The sequence below is a fragment of the Hippopotamus amphibius genome, chromosome 7 (genome assembly GCF_030028045.1).
Source record: "Hippopotamus amphibius kiboko isolate mHipAmp2 chromosome 7, mHipAmp2.hap2, whole genome shotgun sequence".
Taxonomy (NCBI): Eukaryota; Metazoa; Chordata; class Mammalia; order Artiodactyla; family Hippopotamidae; genus Hippopotamus; species Hippopotamus amphibius.
In genome coordinates, this window is record NC_080192.1 from 129857305 (window position 1) to 129874671 (window position 17367).

At 37.5% G+C, this 17367-nt stretch overlaps 1 protein-coding gene across 9 annotated transcripts in view; it reads right to left on the reverse strand.

Annotated features, from left to right (window-relative positions):
* NCOA1 (nuclear receptor coactivator 1) overlaps nucleotides 1-17367 on the reverse strand; it is a 262341-nt gene that overhangs the window by 22298 nt on the left and 222676 nt on the right. For all 9 annotated transcript variants that reach the window (XM_057740985.1, XM_057740992.1, XM_057740990.1 and 6 more), the window contains 2 exons: nucleotides 5400-5501; nucleotides 3051-3453 (listed from right to left, as the gene is read on the reverse strand). In XM_057740985.1, the coding sequence (XP_057596968.1) occupies nucleotides 3051-3453; nucleotides 5400-5501 (505 nt within the window). The remainder of the gene's footprint in view (nucleotides 1-3050; nucleotides 3454-5399; nucleotides 5502-17367) is intronic.

The window sequence follows — 17367 nt, forward strand, 5'->3', positions numbered from 1 at the left end:
AGTTTATAACTTATAGCAATGGAAGAGATTTAAAACCCTGCACCTTTAAATGTTCTTATGCTCTGCAGAAAAACAAACAATTATCCCCCTGTGCTTTTCTTTTTCATGGAAGACCTGAAAGCTCTGCCACTTCATTTCAAACTGCAACTGGATAAAACTACTACTCTCTCCAAGGTACCTAGCTTCTGGGGTTTGTTTGTAGCACAAATATTGACTTTATAAAAAAAAAAAAATCTTCTTTTGTGAAAAGCATTTTTCGTAGGTCAAAAGTTGGACTGGAAGAAAATCCAGGTACCAGATAGAGCAGTTACAATGGGTAGCAACACATCTGGCTGTACTGTCTGGAGAAGGAAGCTCTACCCACTCATCTCGATCACTGTGTTCTATATTGCCGCAAGAGATCAAAGACTAGACCCACGACCCTGAAGGAAATCTTGTCAACTTCATAGGAAATGGGGTTTTGGAGCACCACCTTTCCAGGAGGCTTTATCAAGAAAAAGGAGCAGGATAGAAGTCATCCTTTGCTGGCTTTCCAGAGATGAAGCGTTAAAGAGCACAACTGAAAATTGACAAAAGTACTTTTAAAAAAATTAATTAATGTTTAATTGAAGTATAGTTGATGTAAAAAACTATATAAGTTTTAGGTGTACAACACAGGATTCACAATTTTTAAAGGTTATATTTCATTTATAATCATTATAAAATATTGGCTAAATTCCCTGTGGTGTACAAGATATCCTTGTATCTTACTTATTTTACACACAATATTTTGTGCCTCTTAATCCCTTACCCCTAATTTGCCCCTCCCCCTTCCCTCTCCCCACTGGTAACCACTAGTTTGCTCCCTCCTAGCAAAATATCTTTCAAGTCCATCCATGTTGCTGCAAATGGTAAAAATTGCATTATTTTTTTTATGGCTGAGTAGTACTCCATTGTGTATATATATAACACAGCTTCTTTATCCTTTCATCTGTTGATGGACACTTAGGTTGCTTCCATATCTTGGCTACTGTAAATAATGCTGCTATGAATACTGGGGTGCATTATCTTTTCAAACTAGTGTTTTCGTTTTTTTCAGATATATACCAAGTAGTGGAATTGCTGGGTCACATGGTAGTTCTATTTTTGGTTTCATGAGAAGTACCTTTTTTTTTAAAATAAAATAATTTATTGGGGAATTTATTAATGTTTGGCTTCTTTGTGGTTATTTTTTTCCCCAATGAATAAAATAAATCTTTTGATTTAAGGCTCTGCAATCACTATCATAAATGCTACTAAGAATCTATTTGCTGTTCTGGCTAAGTTGCCATTTTGGAGGAGCAATGGGGGAACATAACTGCATGTCTGCATGTCTTCCAATGTTGAAGGAAGTACTTCTGTAGGCTAGAATACAGTGAAAGAATCGCATCAAATTCTTTGCATATAGAAATCACAAGACACATGAAAATACAACTCTTTTGAAGGTCACTCTTGTTCAGACAATTTTATACTTAAAATACGGATTTATAATCCTTTTCTTGCCCACACATATAGTGTAAGTGATATAAACCAGCCAAAGATGACTTCATTGTCTTGAGGACAAAGAAACTGATGTGGCTAATTTTGATTAAAATGTCTCAGAGAATTCTTGTGCTCTCTGACACATGTCTCCCTAGACACTTAATTTAATAGTCAAAGGATTTCAGTACTTGTTGCCACCAGAATGAAAAGTCTAAATTGATTTGGCTGTCAAAGTTGATAAGCATATTACCATGTAAAAAAAATCTCAATATAACTTCAACATTTTATTCAAGTCAAACAGCAGCCTTCTCATTGAAATTCATTTTTAAGTAGGCTTAAAATTTACTTTTTCTTTCATTTATAAAATGAAGGGATTTATTTCAATTCTTTTCCCAGGAATTTGCCATTGATTTTGCATCAAAGTTTAATTAAACCTGGTGGATTAATCAAATGTGTTTTACTGCCACTATCTATTAGGATCTCCAAGTGATAAAAGAAAAATAAAAAAGATATTACCTAGGATAAAAAGAATAGGAGAGAGACAGTGTGAATGAAAGATTAAAAAACGAACAAAGCTTTTGGAAGCCAGAAAGTTGCCTGATATTTCAAAGGAATAGCTTACAACCTTAAGCAGCTATGAGTGGTGACACCAATGAGAAGTCTGAGATAATTTGTGAAGACTGATTATCCTTATGTAATCTATCAAAAAAACTTCCAAGATAATTTAAAAAATCTGTATGCAAATTGAGTTAATGTACTTACACCCATTGTCTGACATAGACTCTCATTAGATTCTTATAGGAATCCATGACAGAAAGTAAGAAAGTAAGAATGTGCTTTGCAGAAAAAATGTTAAACATTTTAGTGTCAGACAGTCCTTATGAATCCTCTAATTTAATCATCTTAGCTTTAAGTAAGAGAGCTTCAAACCACTCAACCATTTAGTGGCAAGAGCTAAGCCTACAGCCTGGATCTCCTGACTCCAATGTCAGCGTCTTTTTTTTTTTTTTTTGGCCGCACCCTGTGGTTTGCAGGATCTCAGTTCCACCCAGGCCACAGCAGTGAAAGCCTGGCGTCCTAACCACTAGACCATCCGGGAACTCCCTCAGCATCTTCCTTCTTCAGCAAACTGCCTCAATGTCAGTGAACTGAAACATGTGTGAAAAGAGAGACCTGAGCCTGTATGTGGTACAGTCATCCCTTGGTATCCATGGGGGATTGATTCCAAGACCCTCATGGATACCAAAATCCACTGATGCTCAAGTCCCTTACATAAAATGGGGAAACAGAACCTATGCACATCCTCCCACATACTAAATCATCTCTAGATTACTTATAATACCTAATGCAATGTAAATGCTATGTAAATATAATGTAAATAGTTCCCAGAGTGCAGCGAATTCAAGTTTTGCTTTTAGGAGCTTTCCAGAATTGTTTTTTGGAGGGTGGCTATTTTTGATTTGGGGTTGTTGCATCCACGGGTACAGAAGCCGTGGATACTGAGGGCCAACTGTACTTACAAAAGCAACATAAGAGAGTAATCCTCATACCTGATCCTGGGTACTGGAAGACATTCTGCTGCATCTGAGGATTGATTCCAGTGCCAAACTGGCCTCCCATGTTTCCTGTCAGGCCTCTGTTCACCATGCTGTTGCGGTTGGCCAAGGTTGCCTCAGGATTTGCTGCCAGTTGTGAAAATGGGCTGGTAGAAGCAGGTGGGGTTCCTGGATTCGTACCATAGTTTGGTGGGTAGGGGAATTGCTGCGGAGCACCCTGAGGAAGACGGGGGTTCCCCATTTGAACTGGCAGTCCAGATGAGGGAGGGAGGTTGTTCCCGAAGCTTTGTTGCCTCATAAGCATGGCTCTTTGCTGCTGTATTAGCTGCCTCTGTCGGTGCTGCTGACTATACAACTCTCGCTGGCGCTGTGCCAACATTTGGGCATTCAGAGGTGGCTAAAAAAGAGAGAAAAAATCCTCACTAATATTATGATTACCACCTATCTTGGAAAACTTAAGGATAAAGCCTAGTAGCTTGGAGCAACAGAATATGTAGCAATTATCAGTGTACAAGGGAAACTAAAACAGAAAAGGAAGAAAACCTCTTAAGCAATAGCTATAGGAGAGAGAGTAAGTACATTTTACAGATTAAAAGTCTCACAGGACTGATAAAAGTCAAAGAAAGCATATATTGATTAGTATTATATATATAGGCCATGAAAACTGTTAAACATGAAAACCATAAAGAAGAGAAAGAATATGTGCTTGATGACTTCTATCTTATCTTGCATTAGGTTGTTAGGGGACTTTTTTCTTTTTCACTTCCAAAAAATTCACTGTGTTTCTAGTATGGAGAAACTTAGTTTTCCCTTTTCTCATGGAAATCATTTACTTCACTTTGCTTAAATGAATAAAATGATTATAGGTGATTTTAATTTTCTGTATTTTCCAAATTATCTATAATGAATGTGCATTATCTTTACAATTAGAAAAACCTACAAATACCATTAAAAAAGTAAGAATGAGAAATCTACAATCCAATGCCAAACTGTCACTTAAAAAGAAAATAATTAATTAGAAACAATATAATAAACAGAAATAAATGAACCCAGGTATTTTATATTATTGTTGCAGTATCAGACTGCTCCAGGCATTAGAGTAAGTGTTCTAACAGCTATAATATTAAGAATGATAAAAGAAGTGGTAAAATTAGGTTGAAGTCACTTTCTGGTCTAACGTGCAAAGCAGCACGGCGTGTCAATAAAGCCTTCATCAGAAAATGTCCATTCAGGTTGAGGAGCTGACTAAAGCATACAGTGCCATAAAAATAAAAGCTGCCAACCAGATGAAGTCCAACCTGGAAGAAACTGTGACAGACAACTTCCTGATAGAAGTCGTCTTCATGTGAATTCCAACAGCAGGGTCTTGTTTCCTTAAAACCTACTTACCCTAAAAACAAACAAACAAACAAAAAAAAAAAAACCTACTTACCCTTGCATGAGCTAACCACTGAGATTTTTAAGACAGAGAAATCCAAGTCCGGATCCATAAAGATGCCAATATCTGTTGCTGAACAGCAGTTTCTACCAATATTTGTCCTTTTGGTTAGTATTTGCCCCCAATCCATCTAGGTCCATTCTATGGAGAAGAGTTTTGTTTGAATCCTAAGATACCTCATTTCCCAAATTTTTGTGTAATTTTGGAGAAACCATTAAAAAAAGTGGTTGAGGGAATTCCCTGGTGGTCCAGTGGTTAGGACTCAGTGCTTTCACTGCAGTGGGCCCAGGTTCAATCCTTGGTCATGGAACTAAGATCGCATAAGCTGTGTGGTGCAGCCAAAAAAAAAAAAAAAAAAGTGGTTGAAGCAAAAATACTAAAGTATGTGCAAAAATTAAATAGGGAGGAAGCACTAGATAACACGTAGAAGGCTACGCAGTTCTTTTTATGTTTAGTTCCAAAGGCTCTGGGTTCATACACAAGGATTGTTAAAAACAAATGAAAAAACAGAAAATGCTGATGATGAGACTGAGTGGAGAACACAAGGTAGTTAGGATAATAAGAATTGTGACTGGGTTTTGATCAGGTTTCAGGTACCATGCACAAAGCTTCATATCTGAGGCTTCTTATTATTGGTACTATTCAGGACAGCAATAAGAGTCACCTGGTATCTAATCGCAACGACAACAATAACAACAAAACAAAACAAAGAACCCTCAGCTTTAGATCAAATATCAGTAAGGGGTATCACAAGTTGATTATAAATTCATTCTAGAAGAAAGCTACAGTACAAACATCATTAAAAGATCAGTTCACAGACCATTTCAAAGACATTCAAGTCAGCACTTTAAGAAACACAGCTTGGGTTAGAGAAGTACTAACAATATCTGGTTTTCTCACGTTACCTGAGGTGTAATTTGCTGCTGCATGCCTGATCTCATATTGATGCCAACAGGAGCGTTTGCGGCAAACTGGTTCAAGATAGCTTGCCGATTTTGGTGTATCAACTAGAGAAAAATGCAAACAATGAGATATATTTCTACACATAAACATATCGCATGGCCCTTTCAGAGTAACACAAACTTTTTATTGATTATTAAGAGATTTTAGTATTGCAGGTTTAGTAAGATTTTTCATGTTTATTTGCCAAAAGATTGGCAATTCCTAACATTTATCAAATATTTTCTGCCTATAGAACTCTAAATATGGCAGAGCATTTAAAAGTAGAATACATACACCCAACATATATGTATATGTACACACATGTGTACATGCATATATACTTATATGCATAAATATATTACATGGGTATGTATTCTATTTTTAAGTGCTCTGCCATATTTAGTGTTCTGTAGTGCTTATATGTACACACACACACACACACACACACACACACAAATGTGTTTATCATGCTTTTTAAAACACATTAATACTTAGTTATTTCAGATTCACCAAGATGGTGGAGGAGTAGGAGGACATGGAGTTCATCTCTCCCCACAGATGCATCAAGAATACATCTAAAGATGGACCAGTTCTCACAGAACACTGGCTGAATGCTAATAGAAGACCTTGGACACTGGAAAGGACAAGAAAGATCCCCACAATAACCGGGTAGGATGAAAGAAAGAAGGGGAAAAGAAGAGGAGAGGAAGCCGGATGGGATCTGCACCGCTTGGGAGGAGTTGAAGCAGAGAAGAGGTTCCCACATCCAGGGAAGCCTCCTCACTGACAGCGAAATCAACTGGGACAGAAGAGGAGCATCTGAGGCTGTCAGAGAAGGGTGAAACAGCCAGTCTGTGGCAGACAGGATAGAGTGAGACCTATACAGATGGTCTGTGCCACGGCCCTGCACACCCCAGACTGGGACATATGTCCGCCGGTGCACATGGGGGCTAAGAGCTGGAAAGTGAGGACTGAAGAACAAATCGGGGTGGGGGGTGGGGGGAGGAGGGCTGCTGCTGACTTCGAGGAAACAGCCTGAAGAGATGGGAGGGAGGAAATCCACAACTGGGAATGCTTGTGGAGGAAGCCCAGACTGCCATAGAAGCAAGGTGCCACTGCTGAGTGACATGCAGGTGTTGGAGCCAGCATTACAGCCTCTCTCTCCTCAAGCGCCAACCCCTTGCCCCACCAAGTACTAGGAAAACCCCCACCAGGGTTGCCTTTCTCACATCTGCCACCAGGCACTAGGAAAAGCCCCCACCAGGGCTGACCTTCACATGCCGAGCACCAGGCGCTAGGAAAGGCTCCCACTAGGGCTGGATCTCTTGTGCTGCAGCTGCTGACTTTCCCATGCATCTGTCACTGCTGGGGCCCCCACGACCCAGGCAGGCGTGCTGCCTCCACACCCTATCCTCACCAGGTCAGACCTGAGTGCTCCAGGGCAGCCTCGGGAGCAGACTCCTGCGGGTGGCCCACACAAAGGTGGGGCTAAAATCACAGCTGTGCCCCAGGGGTGGAGTGGCTAAGGAAGAGGAGCAAAAATCCTTCTGTGCAGCTACACAAACTGCAGATTAAATCCCCATGATTGGCTTGGTAAACTCTGCATGTATGGAATATCTGAATGGATAACAAGTGTTCCCACAATTGAAACCAGTCCAGCTCTAGCAGCTGTGAACTTTGAGGACTAGCACACACAGGGGTTGGGTCAAGTCAGAGTTTAAGCTGTCCCCACCATGTCCATAGAGGGACCAGAGACCTACCTAGAGGTTTTGGAGGGCCTCCTGGGGAGGTGGAGGTCAGCTGTGATTCACGGTGGGGGTAAGGACACTGAAAGCTGAGACCCCAGAAAGATGCAATTATTACTATTTTTGAAAATATATTTTGTTCTGTTTTTTTAATGTTTTAATTTTTATTTTTAGATTAAAAAAATTTTTTAATTAAAAAAATTTTTAATATTTCTATTTCTCTGTTACTTTTTTGCTGTTCTGTGTTTTTTTCCTTGGTTTTTTTCTTTTCCTTTGTTATATTAAAATTTTTTTCTTTGTTCTATTGGTTCTTATCTATTTTTTAATCTCTTAAAAATCACTTTTGTGTGTTTTTCTTTGCTTTTTCCTTCAGTTTGCATTCTGCTTTTGTTTTGTTTTTTACTCATTGTTTTTGTTAGTTTTGTTTTTAATCGTTTGATTTCATTTTGGGGTTCTTTTGTTTGGTTGTTCTCTTGTTTTTTGTTTTCTCTGTTTTTATCTTTGTTTCTCATTTTGCATTTTTTTATTGGTTTAGTTTTTGTTTGCTTGGTTTTACTTTTACCATTTGTCTAGGGTTTTGTTTGTTTGTTTTTAATTGTTGTTGCTGTTTGCTTGTTTCTGTCTTTGCTATTTGTCTTGGGTTTTGTTTGTTTTCATTTGTTTTCTTCCCACCCCCCTTTTTTCCTTTTTTCTTTTCTTTATTTTGTCCCCTTTTTAGCTGAGCTATGTGGCTTGTGAGGTCTTGGTTCCCAGGCCAGGGGTTGGGCCTGAGCCTCTGGGGTGGGAGTACTGAGTCCAGGACACTGGAATGCCAGAGAATTCCTGGCCCCAAGGAGTATTAACTGGGGCAAGAGCTTTCTCGGAGGTCTCCATCTCAACTCCAAGACCCATCTCAACTCCAAGACCCAGCTCTACTCAACAGTGCTGAAGGCTGCAGGCTCCACACCAAACAACAAGCAAGACAGGAACACAAACCCACCTATCAGCAGACAGGCTACCTAAAGTCATACTAAGCCCACAGACACCCCAAAACACACCACCTGATGTGGTCCTGCCCATAAAAAGGACAAGATCCAGCTTCACCTACCAGAACGCAGGCACCAGTCCCTCCCACCTGGAAGCCTATACGAGCCACTGGACAAACCTCACCCATTGTGGGGGCAGGCACCAGAAGCAAGAGGAACTATGACACTGCAGCCTGCAGAAAGGAGACCTCAAACAGTAAATTAGACAAAATAGAAGACAGAGAAATATGTTGCTGATGAAGGAGCAAGATAAAAGCCCACAAGACCAAATAAACAAAGAGGAAATAGGCAATCTACCTGAAAAAGAATTTGGAGTAATGATAGTAAAGATGATCCGAAAATCTCAGCAATAGGATGAAGAAAATACAAGAAACACTTAACAAGGACCTGAAGAACTAAAGAACAAACAAGCAGTGATGAAAAACACAATAATTGAAATTAAAAATATACTAGAAGGAATCAATAGCAGAATAGCTGAGGCAGAAGAAAGGATAAGTGAGTTGGAAGTTAGAATGGTGGAAATAACTGCTGTGGATCAGAATATAGAAAAAAGAATGAAAAGAATTGAGGACAGTCTCAGAGACCTCTAGGACAAAATTAAATGCAGCAACATTCGAATTATAGGGGTCCCAGAAGAAGGAGAGAAAGACGAAGGGTCTGAGAAAATATGTGAAGAGATTATAGTCAAAAACTTCCTTTACATGGGAAAGGAAGTAGTCAATCAAGTCCAGGAAGCACAGAGCGTCCCATACGGGATAAACCCAAGGAGAAAAATGCCGAGACACATATTAATCAAATGAACAAAAATTAAGTACAAAGAAAAAATATTAAAAGCAGCAAGGGAAAAGCAATAAATAACATACAAGGGACTCCCCATAAGGTTATCACCTGATCTCTCAGCAGAAACTCTGCAGGCCAGAAGGGAGTGGCAGGATATATTTAAAATGATGAAAGGGAAAACCCTACAACCAAAATTACTTTACCCAGCAAGGCTCTCATTCAGATTTGATGGAGAAATCAAAAGCTTTACAGATAAGCAAAAGCTAAGAGAATTCAGCACCACCAGACCAGCTTTGCAACAAATGCTAAAAGAACTTCTCTAGGCAGGAAACACAAGAGAAGAAAAAGACCAACAAAAACAAACCCAAAACAATTAAGAAAATGGTAATAGAAGCATACATATCAACAATTACCTTAAATGTAAATGGAGTAAATGCTTCAACCAAAAGACACAGACTGGCTAAATGGATACAAAAACAAGACCCATATATATGCTGTCTACAAGAGACCCATTTCAGACCTAAGGACACATACAGATTGAAAGTGAGGGGATGGAAAAATATTCCATGCAAATTGAAATCAAAAGAAAGGTCAAGTAGTAATATTCATATCAGACAAAATGGACTTTAAAATAAAGACTGTCACAAGAAACAAGGAAGGACACAACATAATGATCAAGGATCAATCCAAGAAGAACATATAGCAATTGTAAATATTTATGCTCCCAACATAGGAGCACCTCAATACATAAGGCAAATGCTAACAGCCGTAACAGGGGAAAATGACAGTAACACAATAACAGTGGGGAATTTTAACACTCCACTTGTGTCAATGCATAGATCTTCCAGACAGAAAATTATAAGGAAACACAAGCCTTAAATGACACATTAGACGAGAAAGACTTTATTGATATTTATGGGACATTCTACCCAAAAGCAGTAGAATACACTTTTCTTCTCAAGTGCACTCAGAACATTCTCCAAGAGAGATCACATCTTGGGTCACAAATCAAGCCTTGGTAAATTTAAGAAAATTGAAATTATATCAAGCATCTTTTCTGACCACAATGCGATGATTAGCAATCAATTACAGGAAAAAAACTGTGAAAAACACAAATATAAGGAGGCTTAACAATATGCTACTAAATAACCAAGAGATCACTGAAGAAATAAAAAAGGAAATACAAAAATACCTAGAAATAAATGACAACAAAAACATGACAACCCAAAACCTATGGGATGTAGCAAAAGCAGTTCTCAGAGGGAAGTTTATAGCAATACAATCATACCTCAAGAAACAAGAAAAATCTCAACTAAACAACCTAAACTTACACCTAAAGCAATTAGAGAAAGAAGAACAAACTAAACCCAAAGTTAGTAGAAGGAAAGAAATCATAAAGATCAGAGCAGAAAGAAATGAAATAGAAATGAAAAAAAGAATAGCAAAGATCAATAAAACTAAAAGCTGGTTCTTTGAGAAGATAAGCAAAATTGATAAACCTTTAGACAGACTCATCAAGAAAAAAAGGGAGAGGACTCAAATCAATAAAATTAGAAATGAAAAAGGAGAAGTTTCAACTGACACCACAGAAATAACAAAGGATCATAGACTGCTACAAGCAACTATATGCCAATAAAATGAACAATTTGGAAGAAATGGACAAATTATTAGAAAGGTACAACATTCCAAGACTGAACCAGGAAGAAACAAAAAATATGAACAGACCAATCACAAGTAATGAAATTGAAACTGTGATTAAAAATCTTCCAGCAAACAAAAGTCCAGGACCAGATGGCTTCACAAGTGAATTATATCAAACATTCAGAGAAAAGCTAACACCCATCTTTCTCAAGTTCTTTCAAAAAATTGCAGAGGAAGGAACACTCCCAAACTCATTTTCTGAGGCCACCATTAGCCTGATACCAAAACCAGACAAAGATATCACAAAAAAATAAAATTACAGACCAATATCACTGATGAACATAGATGCAAAAATCCTCAACAAAATATTAGCAAACCTAATCCAACAACACATTAAGAGGATTATACACCATGATCAAGTGGGATTTATCCCAGGGATGCAAGGATTCTCCAATATATGCAAATCAATCAATGTGATATACCATATTAAACTGAAGAATAAAAACCATATGATCATTTCAACAGACACAGAAAAAGGTTTTGACAAAATTCAACCCATTTATGATAAAAACTCTCCAGAAAGTGGTTCCGAGGGAACCTACCTCAACACAATAAAGGCCATTATACAACAAATCCACAGCAAACATTATTCTCAATTGTGAAAAACTGAAAGCATTTCCTCTAAAATGAGGAACAAGACAAGGGTGCGCACTCTCACCACTATTATTCAACATAGCTTTGGAAGGCCTAGCCATGGCAATGAGAGAAGAAAAAGAAATAAAAGGAATCCAAACTGGCAAAGAAGTAAAACTGCCACTGTTTGCACATGACATGCTACTATACACAGAAAATCCTAAAGATGCCGCCAGTAAACTACTAGAGCTAATCAGTGAATTTACTAAAGTCTTAGGATACAAAATTAATACACAGGAATCCCTTGCATTCCTATACACTAACAACTAAAGATCAGAAAGAGAAATAAGGAAACAATCACATTCACCACCGTAACAAAAATAATAAAATACCTAGGAATAAACCTGTCTAAGGAGGCAAAAGACCTGTATGCAGAAAACTATAATACACTGATGAAAGAAATCAAAGATGATACAGAGACATATACCATATTCTTAGATTGGAAGAATCAATATTGTGAAAATGACTATACTACCCAAAGTAATCTACAGATTCAATGCAATCCCTATCAAATTACCAGTGGCATTTTTCTCAGAACTAGGACAAAAAATTTCACAGTTTGTATGGAAACATAAAAGGCCTCGAATAGCAAAAGCAATCTTGAGAAACAAAAAACAAGCAAACAAACAAAAAAACGAAGCTGGAGAAATCAGGCTCCCTGACTTCAGACTATATTAGAGGGCTACAGTAATCAAGACAGTATAGAACCAGCACAAAAACAGAAATATAGATCAATGGAACAGAATAGAAAGCCCAGAAATAAACTCATGCACCTATGGTCACCTAATCTACGACAAAGGAGGCCAGAACATACAACGGAGCAAAGACAGCCTCTTCAATAAGTGGTGCTGGGCAAACTGGACAGCTACATGTAAAAGAATGAAATTAGAACACTCCCTAACACCACACACAAAAATAAACTCTAAATGGATTAAAGACCTAAATGTAAGGCCAGACACTGTAAGACTCTTAGAGGAAAACACAGGCAGAACACTCTTCTCTTTGACATAAATCGCAGCAAGACCTTTTTTGACCCACCTCCTAGAGTAATGAGAAGAAAAACAAAAATAAACAAATAGGACCTAATTAAACTTAAAAGCTTTTACAAGGCAAAGGAAACCATAAACAAGATGAAACGACAACCCTCAGAATAGAAGAAAATATCTGCAAATGAAGCAACTGACAAAGGATTAATCTCCAAAATATACAAACAGCTCATGCAGCTCAATATCAAAAAAAACAAACAACCCAATCAAAAAATGGGTGAAGACCTAAACAGACATTTCTCCAAAGAAGACATAAAGATGGCCAACAAACACATGAAAAGATGCTCAACATCACTAATTATTAGAGAAATGCAAATCAATACTACGAGATATCACTTCACACTGGTCATAGTGGCCATCATCACAAAATCAACAAACAATAAATGCTGGAGAGGGTGTGGAGAAAAGGGAACCCTCCTGCACTGTTGGTGGGAATGTAAATTGATACGGCTACTATGGAGAACAGTATGGAGGTACCTTAAAAAACTAAAAATAGAACTACCATGTGATCCAACAATCCCACTTCTGTGCATAAACCCTGAAAAAACCATAACTCGAAAAGACATATGCACCCTAACATTCACTGCAGCACTATTTACAATAGCCAGGACATGGAAGCAAGCTAAATGTCCATCGACAGATGAATGGATAAAGATGTGGTACATATATACAATGGAATATTACTCATCTATAAAAACGAATGAAATTGGGTCATTTGTAGAGACGTGGATGGACCCAGAGACTGTCATACAGAGTGAAGTAAGTCAGAAAGAGACAAACAAATATCATGTTACCGCATACATGTGGAATCTGAAAAAAAAAATGGTATAGATGATCTTATTTACAAAGCAGAAATAAAGATACAGGCGTAGAGCACAAACATATGGATACCAAGGCAGGGGGTGGGATGAACTGGGGGATTGGGATTGACACATATACACTATTGATACTATGTATAAAATAGATAACTAGTGAGAACCTACTGTATAGCACAGGGAACTCAACCCAAAGCTCTGTGGTGACCTAAATGGGAAGGAAATCCAAAAAAGAGGGGATATATATATGTATAGCTGATTCACTTTGCTGTGCAGTAGAAACTAAAACAACATTGCAAAGCAGCTACACTCCAATAAAAATTTTAAAAAAATAGTTATTTCAGACACATGCAATAATGGAGAAAAAAGAAACATCAGCCCTCACAACTCAACTGTTGTGAGTAAAAAAGTAAATATACAATAGGGAACATTCTATAAAGGTCTGGAAGATGAATGAAAAAGTTGAGGTACTTCAGACTTGGAGGGTACCTGTGTGATGGGTACATATTTGGGGAAAATCCAATGTGATTTCATTAGCTGGAGAGAATTATGTAAGAAACAAATGGTCTGAGAAAATGGACTATTTATTTAACTAGAAGAAGTAATTACTTTAGATCAGCATTTTTGAAATTGGTGTTCTAAAGGACATTGTTCTGCAGGATATTAATAGATGTGCCAGGAAAATAGCATGCTGTGTTGTATTAAGCATTGGAAATAATGGGTTACACAAGGTGAAACAGATTTCTTTACTGCAGTAATTTTGAGCCTTTAATTGGCCAAAGCACACTGCAGAGCTCCAAGAAGGGGATAAATCATGCAATTTATTTATCATAAACCTTTTTTTCTGACATATAGCCATTAACATTTATTATTATCTCCTAGAACAATCTTCTACGGAACACTAGTTTGAAAGATACTGTCTATATCAGGCTTAGGATTCCAGGTCATAGACATGCCTTAACTTTATCAGGTAACAAAACAAGCATCCTTAGGAGTGATATCTCCTGATAAACAATCTATTGCTTAAAGGATTTCTTACTGAATAATTTGATATGAATAAACTGTTCAGAGAGATAACAGTGACATTAATATCAATACTGTTTTGTGTTTATATGGTACTTTATAATATAAAAACTACTTATAAAATACACTGAAATGTCAATGTATTTTATCATATTCATATTTAATACATTTAATGTATTTTAATATACTATTTGCAAACTAGAAAGCCTAAGAAAGTTTTATAAGAGAATCCAAAGAGCTGCGAATAGCTATCTCCAAACAGTTCAATTCTTAACTCTAGTTTCATTCATTTTTTGACTCTCATTAGATTGGAAAACAAATGATTTGGAGGGAAAAGCCCAATATAATACAAATATTAAAATTACAACTTTCAGGCACTGTGGAATAGGATAAAACATTCAGAATCATGTCAAAAATAAAGATAACCAATATTATGGTTCTAAAAGTCAAAGAGACTCAAGTATGAAAACCTACATACTTGTTAAACTCAGCAGACCTTGGACGTAAGTTTCAATGAACCATTAGTTTTACAAAAATTTAATCAAAAAACTCAGTACATGCAAGATAGTATATAAAGTTTGAAGGCTACAATAGTAAGCAAATTTCTATTTTCTGGGAGTTTCCTGTTGAGTGGCAGAGGCCAATAGAGAACAGTGCAATGCACAAGTGTTATACTGCAGATATAGAAATATGTACAGCAGCACAGGGGGAGCAACTAACCCAGCCTAGGACAAGAAGGCAGGGACCAAGAGCATGAGTGAACTCAATGGGACCTTGAAAGATGAGAATGCCATGTGGCAAAGAGGATGGTAGAGTTAACTCGAGGCAGCAAGAACAGCAAGTCTAAAAACAGAAGAGAAGGCAGTGAGGATAGGTGAAAATACAATAATACTTGGTGATGAAGAGAAGTCAAACTGCCATCAGTGTGGGAGCTGGGATTCCAAACTTACAGCTTTATATATTCTTTGATTTGTGAGATAACACGAAAATGAAATGGATGGGGACACAGAAAAAAATGCTTGAGAAGTAGTAAAAATGAGAAAACAACCCTAGAAAATAAATCAAAACCTTAGAAAATAAATAGGTTATTTTTAGAAGCAGAAGGAATTATTCTAAAAGTAGCAATCTATAAGCACTTTCTGTTAAAGAAAAATTATTCCTGCCCTTGGAAAAACTCTTGTTCATTTTCCCCTCCCCTTGACTCTCTGTGTACAACCTAACTAATGCTTTGTACAACAGTCTCGCTCCGATTGCCTCTTCTTTCTGATTACTAAAATGCTATCATTTTCTAGCAAGCAGGTCAAATTCTACTTCTTTCAAGGAAGTCTTCCTAAAAGCATCACCATATCCCTTATCTCTTCCAAAATCTTAACCTTTGGGGGGTTAGGGAGTGGAAAGAGAAAAGCTGGTAATCCTTACAGCTGGTTACACAAATTCAAAAGCCTATAAAGGTCATGTCGACAGGCTTGTTGTGTTACTAAAGGAGATGTGGGGCTTGCAGCCAGTGGAAGAGCACAAACCCAGCCTATGTGTATAAAATGCACATACGCGCACACACACAATTCAGGCTTGCTGTCATTCTGTCTGTCTGAATGGATTTTTTTCCGGTGCCTTAGCAAGAAGTCCTTCTACAGTAAACCTAAAAGATGATTATTTGTCCAAGAGGTTCTCAACCAGGGGTGATTCTGCCCCATAAGGGAGAGTTGGCAATGTATGAAGACATTTTTGGTTATCACAACTTGGGGAGGGGTTGCTACTAGTATCTGGTAGGTAGAGGCCACAGACGTTGCTAAACAATCTTCAATGTACCAGAAGCACCCCCTTAACAAGAATTATCCAATCCCCAAATGCTAGTAGTGATGAGGCTGAGAACTCTGATTCAGCCACCACGTAAATTCTTGCCAAGACAGAGTTCTTTAAGGAAGCTTATTCTTTTATCAGGCAATTTTCATTGCCAGAAAGTTTTGCTTTCGGGGACTTTCCAGAATTTTTAAAAAATACTCTTTCTGATCCACAGTTGGTTTAATCTGCAGATGCAGAACACCTTCAGAAACAGAGGGCTGACTGTCCACTATGTTTTTAATACCCCAAGCTGACTGTAAGTTCTGAAAACTGCCTATATCTTTTATTCTTTGTATGCCTCTCAGTACCTAGTATAGTCCCCCTAAATACGTTTTGTGAAAAATTCAATACAGGGGAACTATTAAGTATTTCTTATTTTTGTGCTATCTAATGGTGAAAGACAAGTTATAACAAGAAGCAATTTATCCTAAATAATACTTGGAACATATTTCTTTTCTTTGTTTATCTTTTCTTCCTCCTCTTTCCTTAATTTCTTTGTGTCTTTGATTCCACTCCAGCATTTAAAAAATTATTCCTTAGTCGACCATTAAAAATTTTCTTCATCCTATGTCATCTCTCTCTTTCTCCCTTTCATCATCTTCCCCCTTTTAAGTGGAATGGAAGCACATTTTATATTATCTGTCATATTTATTGAATATAATTTTATAATAATAGCTAGTATTTACTAAGTGGAACTTCATGCCAGGCACTGTGCTAAGAGCTTTACATCTATGCTCTACATCTATTATCTCATTTAATCCAATACCACCTATAAGGTAAAGGGATTATTTATTAGATTCTTTTTATAGAAGAGGAATCAGAGGCTTTAAGAGGCTAAACAATTTGCCTATCAGATAAGGTTAGAACTAGGACTTGAAACTAGAGCTAACTCTTATAGCCGTCTCATCATGCTGCCTCTCTAATAAGTTTAGCTCTTTCTTCCTCTTCCTTCTTCTATTAGTAAGCCTCCAGGGAATTTCTTTAAATGCTTTTTTAAAAATTCAAAGCAATATAGACATATGGCTAAAAAAATACATAAGATTAATAACAAGAAGCAACAATCTACAGTCCCAGTCCCACTTCCCAGAGGAAATACTTTTAACCACTTGAGTCCTTGGTTCTTGATGATTATCCCCAGAGCTGCTGCTTGTGTAATCTTAAATGCTGATGTTATTATTCCCACTCATTGTCTGTGATGAGAGAAAATATCTGACTCACCCACAACTCCCAGGACCCCCAAACTAACCCTTCCTCTGTTCTCCTAATACAATGACATCACTAGGCTTTAATCACTCCAACTACAAACAACATAAACTTCATT